At 42.9% G+C, this 17,436-nt stretch overlaps 2 protein-coding genes across 2 annotated transcripts; one reads left to right on the forward strand and one right to left on the reverse strand.

Moving 5' to 3' along the window:
• Nucleotides 1-68: 68 nt before the first annotated feature.
• Nucleotides 69-6,513, forward strand: LOC133141562 (uncharacterized). The gene is made up of 2 exons (XM_061262130.1): nt 69-205; nt 5,380-6,513. Exon 2 carries the CDS (start codon nt 5,389-5,391, stop codon nt 6,511-6,513), a length of 1,125 nt encoding a protein of 374 aa, XP_061118114.1. The 5' UTR covers nt 69-205; nt 5,380-5,388.
• Nucleotides 6,514-13,885: 7,372 nt separating this feature from the next.
• Nucleotides 13,886-16,263, reverse strand: LOC133105590 (fibroin heavy chain-like). The gene has a single exon (XM_061215786.1). It carries the CDS (start codon nt 16,261-16,263, stop codon nt 15,793-15,795), a length of 471 nt encoding a protein of 156 aa, XP_061071770.1. The 3' UTR covers nt 13,886-15,792.
• Between the last annotated feature and the right edge of the window lie 1,173 nt (nt 16,264-17,436).

A 17,436-nucleotide genomic window follows, 5' to 3' on the forward strand; every position in this document is an offset into this window, starting at 1 on the left:
GAAACTTCCTTCCTGCTGTGGGCAATACAAGGCGTGGTGCTGCTGTCGGCAGTACGAGCGGGGCGTGGCATTGAGTGCTGTACAATCTATCTATAAATCTCCAGCCACCAGCCGTGGTTTTATGAAACAACACAAGCGCTCAACTGCAAATAGAGAAAGGGACGATCAAAGGCGTAGATCTTTCAGCGCATCCTAGGATTCTGAGGTAGGTTTACTGTATATTTAAAGGACTGTGCTATGATACTCACTGTTATAGCGCTAATATGAAAATACAGTGTACTGCCTTTAACGTAAAGGGGTAATCGCTTGCTTTTGCTCCTGAATGTGTGCGTCATTACCACATACCTTGCAGTCAGGTTGTTCTGTCTGTTGTTCTCTTTGAACTACTTTTAAGTGCAGTACTAATGAAAGTAATAAAATAATGCGGGTTTTGGGGAACATTTGCTAATACATGTCAAAAGCTTGATTAAAACATATGGATAGATAGGCTAGCTACTTGACGAGAGAATGGATGATTGCGGAATTTGTTTGATTGTGAATCGGTTTAAAATTGAAACAGCTGGTAGCTGATTTTTATGGAGTCAGATTAGATACTTTATATTTGCAAAAGAAAAATAATAACTTGAAAATGTAAAAGAATAAAGTATAAAGTAAAAGTAAAGTAAAGGATAAAGTAAAAAATATTCGACTGTTTAAAAACATGTCTTGTTTGACTACATTTTAAATGATTTCGTTTTCACATCTGATTTTCATTTTTTGTCATGTGCTTACAATGTGTTTGTTATGTTCCTGTGTTCTGTCCTGTGTTAGTTTATCATTGTTTATTATCATTATTCTTGTAATTTATCATTTTTCATATTCATGTCTGGTGTTCTGTTTATATTCATTAGTCTTTGCACTTGTCTTCCCCTGTGATGTCTGAGTCTGAATGTTTACTAGCCCGGTCGGTCACTCCCCTGTCCGCGTGCCCCACTATTCGGGTGTTTACGGTAGTTCCGGGGTTCAACCTTCCTTCCAATCTTGCATTCTTTACTTCCTGCTTTCTCTCCATTTGATGTTTGTACATAGCACTAATATACTAATCCCAACTAACATAGAAGTTGTACAGTACTAATTACATGAACACACTAATATGTTTGTCAACCTAACAAACTAATATTCACTAGTTTTGGGTATTTGTAATTTAAATCATTTAACTAACTTAGTAACGCATCTCCAATTCTGTTCTGTAACTCCGCCTCCCTATTCTATCACTGATTACTTGCTAAGTTTCAGCGAAGTATCTCTGCATCTCCTGATTCTCTGCAATTGTCTACTCCCTAGTCTGGAGCCGTTTGTATTACATGTGTGTCTTTGTGAATCCAGTCCGCGTTTTCATTTCCCCCTCATTATTGTGCTATTACCCTTTCATGTTTCTCACCTGATGTTTATTTGTTAGACCGCCCTCACTCCCATATGCCCCGCATAGTTTGTCTCATTCCCCTGTGTATTTATACCTGTCCTTTTCAGTTGCACCCTGCTAGTTTATCTTGTCATCTTGTCCTGTTTTTGAGTCCTGAGCCCTTCATTCCTTCCCCCTGTTCTAGCCCCCTTATTCCCGAGCCTTGTTTCCCAAGCCTTGTTTGTTTTCCCATGCCTTGTTTGTTTGCCCTTGCCGTGTTTCTGTTTAGATTTCCTGTGTTTGACCCCTGCCTGCTTTTTGGACTATTCTGCTGGATCAACCCCTGTACTTTTGCCTGTGGACTGACCCCCTGGCTTTTGATCTTTTGCCTGTTTGATACTACGCTCTGTCTGCCCCTCTACCTGTTAGTAAACCTGTCATTTTCCACACCCCTGTGTCTGCTTCTGGTTCCTCTGTCCTCCCCGTCGTGACAGTGTTTTCACACTTCGTCAAGTCCAGTTTTTTCGACCACAATTTTTTATCTTTTCTCGTGTGGAGGGTGGTGTTTAGAGGAGAGGGGCGCCTTAATATCTGGAGTAGAGAGAACTTTGGTATCGTAGAAATTCCCTGCTGAAAAAAACAGGTACGTATGTTATGAAACAGCTCAGAAAAGCTACCAGCACTAGCTGCTCATACCCTGCTAGACCAGCTTTATGACCAGTTTGGCCATGCTGGTTGACCAGCTCATACCCTGCTAGACCAGCTTTATGACCAGTTTGGCCATGCTGGTTGACCAGCTCATACCCAACTACACCATGGAAGCTTACATACTCCTCTTTTGAGTAGTTTCTAAAAACCAAACACCATTTCAAAGTGATGCTTAGCCTACTCCTGGAACTACCTTTGTGCCTCGACTGTGGCTGCCAGGCAATGATCTTGACTAAAAAGCCACCGGTTAGCTTGGACATGGCACACCTACACCCCCGCTCAAAATTTTGAAATCACCTTGCCTTTTTCTGCTTTAATATTTTATTTTCCGTTTGTAATCAAACAATTCACGCGTGAATTCTCTCAGAGCTTTTATTAAAGGGTATTTTTATACATTTTGGTTTCACCATGTAGTAATTACCGCACAATCAAAACTTGGTTTTATTCAAAACAAATCACCCATGCACCATACAGAAAATGAAACACTGTGGTAACCTAGCTGCTCCTCAGCAACTCTTACCAGGTAATGCCCTTTGACCCGTTTGGACAGAAAGCAGTCATAATAGTCATAAACAGAAAGAGTCTGTGAGGTCAAAGTGTCAACAGCATTCTAAAACAGAAAGTGTATCCATGTGTGAGGAATTATTGTACAGCATATTATAAGAATATCAGTGCCACAAACCTGAACTGTAAATGTTAGAGAGTTAAACATGAGAAACTTTAAAGCAAGATTGCTTTTTATTTTATTTTTATTTTTTATAAACGATAAAAAAGGAAAAGGGCCCTGTGCAAAAGTTTGGGAACCCTTTTTGGTTATTCTTTATTACTTTTTAAAAAGACTATTACTAAGGCCCAGACCCAGGTGATTTATTTGTTAGGGGTTCAATGAGTCAGGCGAATATAATTCCAGGGCTGAACATTTTATTCTGAAGAACTCTGAACATGACTTCTAAGGTATTCAACTGCAGTGGCTATTCTGTCTGGTGTTAACAACCATGGGTTGCATCTAAACAGTTGTCCAAGGATGTCAGAATGCAGTTGGCTCATTTGCACCAAGAAGGAGAAGGCTATCAAACTCTCGCAATGTTTCAAACTGCCTATTCCCACTGTAAGAAACATTATTAGAAAATGGTAGATAAATGGAACAGTTGAAGTCAAGGAAAGGTCTGGAAGACTAAGACAATGTTCAGACAGAATTGTGAGAAATACTCAGAAGACTCACATGATCACATGACTGCAAAAGAGCTGCAAAAAAGAGTAGCAGGCAAAGGCTTCTTTCCTATGACCTCAACACAAATTAAGCATCTAAAGTATGCAAAAGAAAACGTTGAGAAGCCTGATGCCTTTTGGGACAATGTGCTTTGGACTGACGAAACCAAACCACCACCAAGGAAGGTATCTTTTGTGGAAAGTGTGAAGCCTTTGTAGAGAAGTACACCTTGCCAACTGTTAAGCATGGAGGTGGATCCATTATGCTTTTGGGTTGTGTGGCAGATGGGGGCACAGGAAATGTTGTACGAGTGGAAGGAAAAATGGATTCCACCACTGTGACATCCCTTGCTCTCTTTTCTGTTTATTGGGCCTCATTTATCAAATGTCAGTCAAACTAAATTCACTGTAAATCCATCGGAAATGCATTTGCACAAATAATGTGGGATTTATCCCAGTTTTCAGAGGTCAGTTTTACACTTGTTTAACGTCACGGGTCGTCATATTGTGCACGGAAATGAAAGCGCACGGTTGTAAAGCGTGTTTTGTTATTTTATTATTCCATGAATTTATATTTTATTTTGATTTAGAGTGGCTAAATTATTTTAATATGCCAATTGGATATTATAATTATTCATATCAAACACGCAACAAGAATACATAATGGTACATAATGGTACATAGTACACAAGGTACATAATGGTGTTTATGATGACGTCTATCCTAACAGATGCTCCAGGACCTGTAGAATTTTTAATATTTAACAAGAAATAAAGACCACACGCCATATTTAAAAAATATTACATTATTAATGACATTTTGGCAGACACTCTTATCCAGAGCGACATACAGTTGATATGACTAAGCAGGAGACAATCCTCCCCTGGAGCAATGCAGGGTTAAGGGCCTTGCTCAAGGGTCCAACGGCTGTGCGGATGTTATTGTGGCTACCTTGCGGGTCCCAGTCATGTACCTTAACCAGTACACTACAGGCTGCCCTACTGCATGGCATCTAATCAGTTTCACAGGGGGCGACATGGCTCAGGCAGTAAGAGCAGTGGTCTGGCAGTCGGAGGGTTGCCGGTTCGATGCACTGCCCGGGCTGTGTTGAAGTGTCCCTGAGAAAGACACCTAACCCCCAAATGCTCCTGACGAGCTGGTCGGTGCCTTGCATGGCAGCCAATCACCATTAGTGTGTGAGTGTGTGTACGAATGGGTAAATGAGAAGCATCAATTGTACAGCGCTTTGGATAAAGGCACTATATAAATTCCAACCATTTACCATTCTTCCCCCCATTGGAATTACATGGTACTGCATGAGGTGAAACTTTATGTCGGAATAGATCCCACGCATTTGCAAATATTATAATATTATTTTTATTATTATTTATTATTATTTTTAAATATGAAAAATTCTACAGGTCATGGAGCACCTGTTAAGATAGATGTGATCATGAACACCAGTGTGTACCAAGATATTTACATAACAAAACAATGCACAATTAAGTGTTTATAGACAAGTTTATACAGTTTAAAGCATTTCTAAACTGGTTTAAGCAGGTGATTTTTATGTTGTAGCTATTTGGTGTATGTTTTTGGTTTGTTGTATTTCCAGTAACAGAACTTCAATCTCTGCTTCAGAGATGCTCTTTTCTTTTTTCGACTATCTCTTTAAAAAGCCAAAATGTGTTTTATGGACATCAATTTATGCAAATCACAAATCTTTTGAACATGCTTTTGATGTAAGATTACTTGGTATTTATCAACATAAAATCTAGTTTGTTTCCGATCAAACATACATTTGCACACGGATTTCCGAAAATATTGCTTTGAAGCCCATTGTGCTTACTTTTGTTTATTCAGGAAAACAAAAAGAAAAAAAAAAAAACATGTAGGATATGCCAACACACAGTTGTCTATATCATTGAGGTTTAAACAATTTTATTTCCAGATTTGTGAAATTGCTTGCTTATTGTTATGATTATTATTATCATGCCAATAATGTTCCATTTTAATTTGGAACTGAATTAAAATCTTAGAGATGAACAAGGATTATTAACTGTGTTCCCCTCCACCACCAGTGCAACACCATGAGGCGCCCATCCTTTCTGCTGCTATTCTCCATGTCAATCTTGCTGCTGCTGCAGGACCATTCAGCCAGAGGCAGAGGATCCAGAGGCTCCAAAGGCTCTTCCAGCAAGTCATCATCATCATCATCATCCTCGTCCTCATCATCGTCTTCATCGCGCCACAAGAATGCCGGCAGCTACCCGAAGCAAGCACAGAACCCAAGTGGAGGAGGTCACTCTAATCAGCGCCCCAAACAGAACTATCACCAACACCCGGTGGGCCGAGGACGGACCCCCAACAGGAACCCCCAAAATCCGATCCTGAGCCCCCGATATGGTGGAGGCTACGCCTACGGCGGAGGGGCCAAAGGAGGTGTCTCCCCATTCGCCCAATCGGTCTATGAAAAGGGATACAAGCCCAATGCCAATTCCAAGGGCTTCGTAAAGAAGGCAGCGGTGGCAGCAGGTATCGGGGTTGGGGTGGGGGTGGCGGCGGGCGTGGCAGTCGGCTATGGTGTCGGCCGCTACCCCAGTCCACACTTCTCCTTCCACAACGACCGGGAGGAGCGCTACTACAACCGCTACATGTACCGGCGCTACGGCTCCCGCTCCGACGACAAAGAGGACTTTGGCCGCGACTACTCCTACAGGCAGCCGGACCTGTCCTACGACAAGTACATGGACAGCTGCATGAAGAGGACCGACCTGCTGCAGGACCAGGCCGGGCTGCAGGGCGACGATCCCGCCGCAGCGACCAACGAGAGCCTGGCCGGAGCCTCCGCCCTGTCGCCAGGCAACGGCACCGTCAACGCGACGACAGCCCGGCACGCGGCGGGCAGCGCGGACGGGAATCCCACCCCACCCCCGGAGACCCACGGAGCCCTGCCTGTCCGTCCTGCTGCGAGTGAGAGGGAAGTAGGGGAGCGACAGGAGGAAGAGACGGTGGGCATCATGGAGATCGGGTACCCGGAGCTGATCGAGCAGCAGAAGGTGCAGAAGTGCGTGGAGCTCTACATGGAATACTCTCACCAGTACCTGGAGAGGTTGAGTGGAGCAGCACCTCAGCAGCGCCCCCTCTGCCAGGGAGTGTTACTGCTGCTCGCCACCGCCCTCACGTTCACGATCAGCAGTGTCCTTCTGCAGTGAGAAATGCGCTTACACACACATACGCACGTACATATGCATACACGTATAATCATGTGCTCACACTCACGCTCACACACCCATTCACACGCATGCACGCACACACGGACGTACCTACAGAGAAACGAGAAAAAGAACTGCGGGCCCACTGTGGAGAGGAGTAGTTCTGTGTTTTTAGCACTTGTGTAACTGTCATTATCCTGCGGATGAAATGAATGTGTTTCTTTAATGTCTAGCAAACCAAAACCCAAGCACCTGTACTGTAGTGGGTAAATCATGTCATGCGGCAATGTGAGCCGGATTACTGTCTGAAGGTTTCATCGGCCAATGCCAGTGTCGTAACAATGTGACTTAATGAATTACGTCATGTACATGTAGATACGGGTTAGGAGCTTGAGTTAATGCTCACATCAACCATCAGAATGTGGAAAAAATGTGTTCTAAGTGACTTTGATCGTGGAATGATTATTGGTCAAAGTTGACAGGACAGTGACAGTAACGCGAATAACCACATATTACAACAGTGGTATGCAGAAGAGCTTCTCTGAACACAAAACGCATCATAATTAAGTGGATAGGCTACAGTTGAAGTCTAAAAAAATAAGTCAAATAAATAGCTAATAAAGTGCTTGTTGAGTGTATAATTATAAATATCATATAAAGAAATATTAAGTGTTTAAAGCATTTCATGAAAAAAAAACTGAAAAAAAACTGATAAAAAAATCAGTCTGAGTTTGAATATTCATTAAGCTTATATATTTTATCTTTGCGTGAAGTGAACTTTGGGCTCAAATTGCTAGTCATACCACATTAGCAGTGCATTGTTTGTCCTGTGGGTATTGGCTGATCCAAATAGCTTTGACTACATAATGCAAAAATTGATTTGTTAAACATTGATGAAAGCCAACAACTCAGCTAAGCCAGGTTCCACTAATAGCAACGCAGTTTACACCATTTGCTGACCATCCTGACTGCATTTGCAAAATCATGCAATTTTAATGCTTGGTGTTTGCCACTGAAAGGGTTGTTGAGAAAGGAGGAGCACACTAAGATTCAATCAATTGTAAGATGCCATTTTATTTAGCCATGTTTCTCTAGGACAAAGATCTCACAAAACAAGATCTACAGGTATGCATTTCAATTCCACAGGTCTGTGCAGAAATAGTTTTTGTATTTGATGGTGTTGTTTCATTGTCATTTCAATTTTAATATTTATTCAGTTGATGCACTATTCACACATTGTATGTTGGGTATGTCCTCAAACTGTATTGCATGTGCAGATTACAGAATTACTCCAGAATGTAACTTAATATTCCTATTGGTCAGTGGACCTTTTTTTCTTCGTATTGTTTTTTTTTTTTTTTTCAGTCTCTTATATTGTATGCCCCCCCCCCCCCCCCCCCCGAAACTACTAGTGCTCTTATTTCATTGTTACATGCAGCAAAGCTAACATATCTCAGCAGGCTGGCTTCAACAATTTCTCCTCCGTCTGAAGAAGACATCTGGTAAATGAACAAAGGAAACATAATATCTATGACCATACAGCAGTACTGCCAGCCATAATTGCACAGGTTTGAACAGTTCACTGTTTGAAGTGTGCAATGAAACTCCTATCTGTGGTTAATGACCCGCTGATTTGACAGAAAAACATGCTACCAGGAAAAACAAATCCTTTGCATTTGTCTTTTTATAACCTTAAACATCCATATACATGGATTCAATGAAAGCTGCTGGTGGCGCATTGGCAGCTTTTTTCTAGGGAATGGTGTCGGTTTGTTTTTCTTTATATTACGAATCTTTATATTACGTTCTGTTAACCCCAGTGGACATTTAAATTAGCACACTGGGGTCTAATTCTATTCTACAGGGGGTTAAGGCGGGGATTGGTTTAAACTCAGGGGTAGTGCTGAACTAATTTGTATGCTGCTCTCTGTTAATATCCGTCTGCTTGTGATGTTGAACCTTTTGTGTGTGTGTGATAATTACTCTATGAATGCCAGGCAGCCCCATAGGCTGACTGATAACCAGGTTTGATCTGCTAGCACTAATAAAGGTCTTGTGCACTCCCAAACCTTTTGTCTCCAGAGTGTCTAATGAAGCCCGCTTGTTCTTGTTTACCTTCATGTAACTAGGCGGGCCAATTAGGAGCAATGATGAAAACACATGTGTGATTTCTAAGTGTCATTTATAAAAATATATTAAGAGAATTTTCATGCAGCCCCTGGTGGGCAGTCTCCGTTGGCTTTACAGGGGCATTCTGGATTTGTGGTCTAATACACTTAGAATACAACTCCAAAGCAATGTATATATTACCTCTAGAGGTTGTATATATGTCAGCAAATTTATTTTGTGGTTGGAAGCATTTCCTGTGGTGCCTGTAACCCAAGAAGGAAAGAATTACTGGCTTGACACAAAGACAGATTTTATGTTTAGAATTGCGCATACGTGCAACACAATTTATCTTTTTTGCAGCCTCTGGAAATCTATAAATGGGAAAATATAATGGGTGGTGATGCAATTTTACGGTGTGTCCACAAGGAGGGAGCAAAGGCAAAGCGTGGTGGAGGACATCTCAGTAATTCATTTAATTAATCCTGCACCAAGGCACAAGCACTATTCCGTCAGATTTACGGTTGCATTCTTTACAGGTGTAACAGGTGAGAAATTTGCCTGAGTCCGTGGTGGGATTTGAACCCCAGCCTCTCACTTGTCCAAATTATTTGTTGAACGAACGCGTTACCAGTCAGCTAAAGACGAACTCGCTTCATCGGGGAGTGTTGTCGCGGTAATTTGCTACCAGCCTTCGCTTTCACTGCACATCCGTGCTTACGAGCGAACTAGCTGAGCTAACCATGTTACACAGGCTTGTGCGGGAATATAAACGATGACGGTGATTTGGGAAAGCAGGACACTTGAAACATTATCACTCCCACGATACTAGCCATCCTAGAGCCTGGGATAATTCCCTAGCCTGTTTGCTATATCAGTCAATGTATGATAATGCAGACTCACGTTTCTCATCTACGGAGGCTAATTTAGCGTTTTTAAATATAATATAGCCCGACATAACAGCTATAATGTAATATAATAACACATAATATAATAACTTTGTCTTTCCCAGGGGGTACTTCAGTCAATCGTGAGATTTCCCCCCTATGACCATCATTTCTCAATTTCTTATGGTATATAAACTACCTGGCTTATATTTTGATTATCCCGGGGGCAGCCTATACCATTCTTGGCCACCATCACTCTGTCTCGGAGATGGTAACTACAGCAAAGTTACCAGGTAGACAACTGAACTAGGGTGGCAAAGATTCTTGTGTTGCTATGTAACAAGTTGCTTTTGCAGAAAAATGAATGAAACACACAAATCATCAGTACAAAGAGCAGACACACAAAGATATGTACACCTAAAAAGAAAGATCTTGCAATCACTTGCAAATTATTCTTTTTTAAACTTAAAAAAACTTGCAGCTAAATGAGAAAATGAAACATACAGTTGTACTCTTATGCAATAACGCATACTTAATGCATACATTACATTATTGTAAGGTACAATAATGGTATGATGTGGTAATTGGTGTTGCAAACTCGAGACTGCCATGATATTAATGTTCTTTACAAGCGTATGTAAACTTTTGACCGCAACTGTATGTTCATGACTGATTGCTTTCTGGACCTGGCTTCAGTGGTGTGTAGAAAACAACCGGTGACAGATGGCGAACTGAACACCTTCAGCTATGCAGACTGCTTTAGATGGGCGGCCTGTAGCGTAGTGGTTAAGGTACATGACTGGGACCCAGACTGCAATCCCTGGTGTAGTCACAAAAAGATCCACACAGCTGTTGGGCCCTTGAGCAAGGCCTTTAACCCTGCATTGCTCCAGGGGAGGATTGTCTCCTGCTTAGTCTAATCAATTGTACATCGCTCTGGATAAGAGCATCTACCAATAATGTAATGCAATGTAGATAAAAGCAGCCACCCCATGCACCCCAGCCACCTAATGACTGAATACATTTCCTCCATCCATCCATCCATTTTCACCTGCTTATCCGGAGTCGGGTTGCGGTGGCAGTAGGCTAAGCTAAGAGGTGTCCCTCTCGCCAGCAACGCATTCCAGCTCCTCCTGGGGGATCCCGAAGCGTTCCCAGGCATAATATATAATCTCTCCAGCGGGTTCTGGAAAACCTCCAAAGGGAGGCGCCCGGGAGGCATCCTGATCAGATGCTCGAACCACCTCAATTGGCTCCTTTCGACGCGAAGGAGCAGCAGCTCTACTCCGAGCTCCCTCCGGATGTCCGAGCTCCTCACCCTATCTCTAAGGCTGAGCCCAGCCACCCTACGGAAGAAGCTCATTTCGGCCGCTTATATACGCAATCTCGTTTTATTTTGGTCACTACCCAAAGCTCGTGACCATAGGTGAGGGTTGGGACGTAGATCGAGTGCAAAGCTTAAGCTCCCTCTTCACCACGACGGTCCGGCGCAACGCCTGCATTACTGCTGATGCTGCACCGATCTGCCTGTCGATCTCACGCTCCCTTTTACCCTCACTCGTGAACAAAACCCCAAGATACTCCTTCACTTGGGGCAATGACTCGTTCCCAACCCGGAGGGAGCAATCCACCGTTTTCCAGCAGAGAACCATGGCCTCGGACTTGGAGGTGCAGACTCTCATCCCGGCCGCTTCACACTCGGCTGCAAACCGCTCCAGTGCATGCTGAAGGTCACGGTCCGATGAAGCGACTTGAGATCCTGTCCATGAATATCACAAACAGGACCGGTGACAAGGGGCAACCTTGGTGAAGTCCAACACGCACTAGAAACGTGCTTGACTTTGTGCCGAGGATGCGGACACAGCTCTCACTTTGGTTATACAGGGAACGGATGGCTCGTAACAACGGCCCTGGTACCCCATACTCCCGCAGAACCCCCTACAGGGTTCCCCAGGACACACTTGTAAGCCAGTCATAAGTAACATTTGGTGTCATGCGCTGGTCAGCTTGCTGACTTCCCCCTCCCGGAGCATACATTGTTAGCCCCCACCTTTTGGCACACATGCCTGTGGGGGAGAGCTAGAGAAGGATTCCTAGGAGGCGCCTTCTTGGGCCCTGGGGGCCCCCCTTTTCGCACATTCCTTACAGGTTAGAGCACAGGAATACTGGAGATGGCATAAAGATGTTTCATGATAATCCCAGGTCAGAATATAGTAATGTTTGGTGTTATTCTGATTGGTTCAGTGCAGCTGATGTAATGGTCTAGTTTTTGTAACAGTCTACCTTTGATATCATAACCATTCAGGAGCCGAGGGGAAACTGGGCAAAAGCGGTCTCTGTAGAAGCCATGTGTTTTAGCCCCCTGACCACTGCCTGGTGGGGCTTGCTGTAAATTACAGATGGGTGACTCACTTTTAGGGTCAAGAGCTAAGGCCTGGATTTTGGAGATAAGGAGAAGAAACCAAGCAATCTGGGGTTGTGTCTCCTTTCCTTTCATTCACCAAAATCAGGTTTATTCAAAAGGTATATTACCATGAGAGGCACAAATACATATTTACAGCATAATGTAGTTATCATGAAAACTCCCAACTACAGCATTCATAGATATGATGGGGCGGCCTGTAGCGTAGTGGTTAAGGTCAGGAAGGGCTGCCATTTGTGAGGGGCCTGAGAGCTGGGGTTTCTGGTCAATACTGTTTAGACTACCTTTTGAAGGGAAAGATGTATGAGTGGTCCAAGGGCAGTTGGGTCATGGGAAAAGAATCCTCCAGAACATTGGTGAAGTCCCTGTGACCCCATACCTGGTCACTTCCAAGGGGGAAGACTCCGGACAATGCCACAGTGCCCTCATTTGGGCACTGCTGTCATTACACGGGTGACTGCTCTCCTAGATTAAATATTCAAAACTGCTATTGAGATAGTAAATAGACCTGGTAAAACCTTGAAAACATTGTCCATGTGATCCTTGTATTATTGCATTAAGTCTTATGTAATGGTAAAAGGGAGTGCATGTAAAATGGATAATCAGGAGGGAAGTTTCATGGTAACTGCAACATAATAAAACATTAGGATAATCTGTTTGGTATGGATGTGATCCAGTAAAATCAAGGAATCAGATGAGATACATTTCATACCAAATGGAGTTTAATAAACCATAGTTTCAGTAACTCAAGGGAAAACCTACATGTCCTCTCTTGGCAATCATCTCATTTTCCCAACTTAACAACCCCCAAGGGTGGGGGTCTAAATTCCAGATTTGACCACCCCTCCAGGTTGATTTATGGCACTGCCACCTGGTTTCAAATGTATGATTTGGCATAAAAGCAAGGGAGACAGACCAATCTGGGAAGATCGTATTCGACTTCCCACACAGCATATTGTATGTATATGTAAGTATCAGGAAGATCGTATTCGACTTCCCACACAACATGTCCTGGGTATGTATGCATGTTTGTATGTGTAGCAGGGGAAGACCATAACTGGCTTCCCGCACAGCACGTTCTATGTATGTGTAGCAACGGAAGATCGTAATCGGCTTTACATGGCATATTCTATACTCTTTGTTTGTGTGTAGCCAACGCAGGCTAGGTATGATGATTTACTCTATCTCTATCGATCTTTGGCCTAAGGTGCTCTGGTACAAAGTACACTTATGAGCAGCCCTATGCTTGAACATGGTGTTTGTTATCGACAATCCATGACCAGCACAGAAGTCCAATAACAAGATCGGGTTAAGATCGGGCAGGCCATTCCTCCCAATCACCCCGTTCCATGTTTCTCTGTCATTGCCCACGTAAGCGTTGAAGTCGCCCAGCAGAACTATGGAGTCTCTGGGTGGCACCCTTTCAGGATGCCACCCAGTGACTCCAAGAAGGCCGGATACTCTGAACTGCCGTTTGGTGCATAAGCAGAGCTTTCCCCCCAGCAACACGTAGTCGCAGAGAGGCAACCCTCTCGTTCCCCGGGTGGAACTCCAACACAGTGGCACTCAGGCGGTGGCTTGTGAGTATCCCCACACCCGCCCCGCGCCTCTCACCCTGAGCAACTCCAGAAAAGTACAGAGTCCAGCCCCTCTCCAGGAGTTTGGTTCCGGAACCAGTGCTGTGCGTGGAGGTGAGCCCAACTATATCTAGTTGGTACCGCTCCACCTCCCGCACTAGCTCTGGTTCCTTCCCCACCAGAGAGGTGACGTTCCACAACCCCAGAACCAGTCTGCGACGCCAAGGATCAGCAAGCCCAAATTAGGCCAAATTGTAAAAAGAAGAGAAGAATTAAAAAACTGTCTTGAAAATGAACTATAATAGAATATAGACACCTAATTGGATTTAAATTGCATGTGTGCGCCAGGAAGACAAAAAAAAAAAAACAGGTAAAGATAATTGTTTTCCACAAAAAGCTATTTTTATTTGAACATTTTGGATCTCTTGCTTGGTCAAAGCAAAATGTCCTTCACAACAGGATTGTCACAGAGCTGAGTAGATGTTGAAATGACAGTTATTCATAACAGAATTAACCACACGGAACCATGAAGGGCTCTAGTAATAAGCAGAATATCCAGATGATGGCCTTTCCTTCACAATACATGCTCTGACTGTAACAACAATCAAAATCTATTAAGATGCGCCCAAGGTTAAATGTGAAGATAATATTACAGGATTTCACAAAGGAGAGAAATACAGGGTAGATATGCATGTTTGAAGAGTATTGTAAAAACTTTTTTTTTTACATGGCAGTCAGAACTGTGGACATATCAAAAAAAGGAGAGAGAAAAAAACACTCAGATTAAAACTATTCCAAACCTTTACTCTAAATACACTAAGGCAAGTTAGTTAATATTTAAAAAGTTATTAAAAAAGAAAACAAAATAAGTAGAAAAAGCACTATCCACACATAACACACCTAAGCACCCACATATTCTTTTCTCAATAAAAATACACTTGTTACATTATAAGCATAGAACTAATAAAAAGGAATTATATTAAGCCCTTGTTATTTTGCTAATATTTAGATTTTTTTAAGAATATGTTTTAATCCTAAAAGGATACAGTTAAAGGCTTTGGTGTTGGTGTTGGCTGTATCTGATGTTATCAAAAAGGCAATTTACTAAACGTTAATTTTGCCAATCTGCAGAGATGGAAAAGGAGCACATTGCATTTGTTAACACACCTGCTTGGCAGTACTAGGACTGACAGTCCAGGAATCGTGCTTGTTGACTGTATGTCAACATATTCATTGTGAAAATGATATGATATGGCTGACTTATCAGATATTGGAAATAAAATGAATTTCATAGAAACAGACTTGCCAAAGTTATCAATAGCTTACTATCCTAAATAGCTAGCTACCCTGATAGCAAGCATAGCTAGCCAACAGCGACTCCCTATCCCACCCAGGAAGTTGGTACTGACCCTATCACTGATTGACTAGTATTGGCACCTACATGAATTGCCGAGGGCTAATTAATTTTTTTTCAGTGTCACCAATGGGGAGTGTGTTGTTTGTCCATAGATGTTATACCTGCTAGCAAATAGACTCACATTAAGGCTAATAAGAGTCCATTTGATGGGCTGTCTATCAAATTAAATATTCATTATAGAAAGAACATGACCACAGCCTGGCAGCTCTCCTCTTCAGAAATACTTTAGGTCAAAGATAAATGTACTGTATAGCCATTTATAGATTAGAAGTCAAGTCAAAAGAAGTCAGTCACAACAAGCATTTAGTCTTATATTTAGGCTTAAAATCTTATTTATGCTTTTTATTTATTTTTTAGATAGAAGAGACAAAACTACAGCCAATGAGGTGAGACCGTTAATTTCAGAGAAATTTCAAGATTTGCCAATGGGGTAAGAAAATTTCACTTTTTAAGTAAACATTTTTTAATTTGATAGGGGAAAAAATAAGATTTGAAGTCTCATTACAATAGAATGGCAGTCATTTTTGCAGTGATGAAGAAAGGTAGTTGCATAAGGGCTTTAACCCTTTCATGCACAACATTGGTCGAAGGTGACCCAACTTATTTTAGGTGACCCGAGTTCTTATTCTCTTTATCTTTGCATGGCTTGTGCATCAAAGGGTTAAGGTAAGGGGATGGTACACAGTGATCGGATGCCTGGAGGCTCAGCCCTCCCAGTTATGCCCATATACCTGCACTACTGTCCCATTTTCGGCTGTTTGGTCCTCTGCTGCCAAGAGGAGTTGTGGTCATAGTTTTGCATCCTCCCCCGCCCCCTACCTGCCAAAAGCTGCCAATCCTTTTCTACAGGGAGAGAGAGACAGGACTGCGTCAGACCCCTCTGATCCAGTTGCCCAGCACTACTGACACCACTGACCCCAGAACCATGGCAATGCTGGGTAATGGGCCAGAGCTGGCCTCTGAGCCGTAGTCAGACTGGTTCCGGTTGCCCAGGCCATTGGCATAGTAGATGCGCTGGCCCTCGGAGGAGGAGTCGTGGTGGTGGCTGTAGCCATGGCCGTAGCCATTGTGGTGCCTTCCCATGGAGCCCAGCCCATACCCCAGAGCAGCCCCGCCGACGGCCCCGGCGGCCCCGGCGGCTGCAGCCCCCACATTGGAGGAGCCACGGCTGTGGGAGGACGGGGACTTCGCAGCGGATAACCCCCATTTAGACCTGCTCTTGAATCTGGATCCGGATCCGATTCTGATTCCGCCCCCACGCCTGGATTGGACACCAGGGCACAGTGTTGCCACGAGCAACATGCCCGCCCACAGCAGGAGGAGCCTGCGGTGGCCAGTCATGACCGGAGCGTTCCTGGAAAGACACAAGCAGCTGGCGAGTAAGAGCAAGGCCTTCGGTTGAGCCGGCCAATCACGTGAGGTCAACACTGATGCATGTACTCAACAAAATTTCACAGAAGGCAATGAAATGAGATGTGACTATATCTGCATTGATATCAAAGTCATTTCAGATCAATAAACGCAAGAAATGAACCGACGTTCAAGTGAAAAGTGCCCATTATGTTCTGTGAGGAGTTATATGATATGGTATATTGAATTGACAGGTATATTTAAATTCCTTTCATGTACTGTACATATTGTATTTATTACAGTAAACAGCGCCTTCAGACCTTTTTGAACTATATCCAAACAGAACATCAGCAGGTCTTAAAAATGTCACAAATCTCTGTCCCAAACACGGGCAGGAATGATCGCCTCCATTCAGACCAGCATTAGAACCAATCACACTGCTCCGTAGAACCACCATGTGCCACTCTTTCTGTAACAAACAATGCAGCCACAAACAAAAACACACCACAGCGATATCTGCACAGCATAACCTAGATGTACGTCACGCCTTCGCAGTACTGCAGGTCTGGGATTTGTTTCACCGAACTATTAACTGACACTCCCCAATTAGTGCCCTGCGATCTGAAGACGTCACCACTGTATTGTGGTGTATGGTGAAATGCAGTAACCACATGGAATGGATTGAGGGATGATCTAATTGAGGTTCTTCATATTTGTCCATCAGTGTGCAAACAGACTCATCTATTGCTCACCAACAGTCCACATTTTGTACAAATGCGATTCAACAAAATCTGAACGAAGAATTCAATTTGAGTGCAAATGCTGATGGTTCCATTAAATTACAGAAATTCAAAAATAACAATCATAACCATAACATTTATTTGTATAGTGCCTTATCATACAAAAAACATCCCAAAGTGCTTTGCACATATAAAAATGATAAAACAAAAGAAGAAAATACATAGTTCCATATAAAGTAAATGTCAAATAAAATAAAATAAACATAATACATTTAAAGCAGATCTAAAAGCATGGGTCTTTTGGAAAAAATTTAATTAAATTAAACCAAGAATATCCACATTCCACAATTAGTCTTATTCATAAAGACTGTTGAGGATGAGAATGGAGCCTTTACCTGTTGTCGAGGTCCGTTATCTGGAGAAG

This window comes from Conger conger, chromosome 12 (genome assembly GCF_963514075.1).
Source record: "Conger conger chromosome 12, fConCon1.1, whole genome shotgun sequence".
Taxonomy (NCBI): domain Eukaryota; kingdom Metazoa; phylum Chordata; class Actinopteri; order Anguilliformes; family Congridae; genus Conger; species Conger conger.

What these genes read in the sequence shown, in the direction of transcription:
- LOC133141562 (XM_061262130.1), top strand. Translation starts at nt 5,389, where the DNA reads ATGAGGCGCCCATCCTTTCTGCTGCTATTCTCCATGTCAATCTTGCTG.
- LOC133105590 (XM_061215786.1), bottom strand. Translation starts at nt 16,263, where the DNA reads ATGACTGGCCACCGCAGGCTCCTCCTGCTGTGGGCGGGCATGTTGCTC.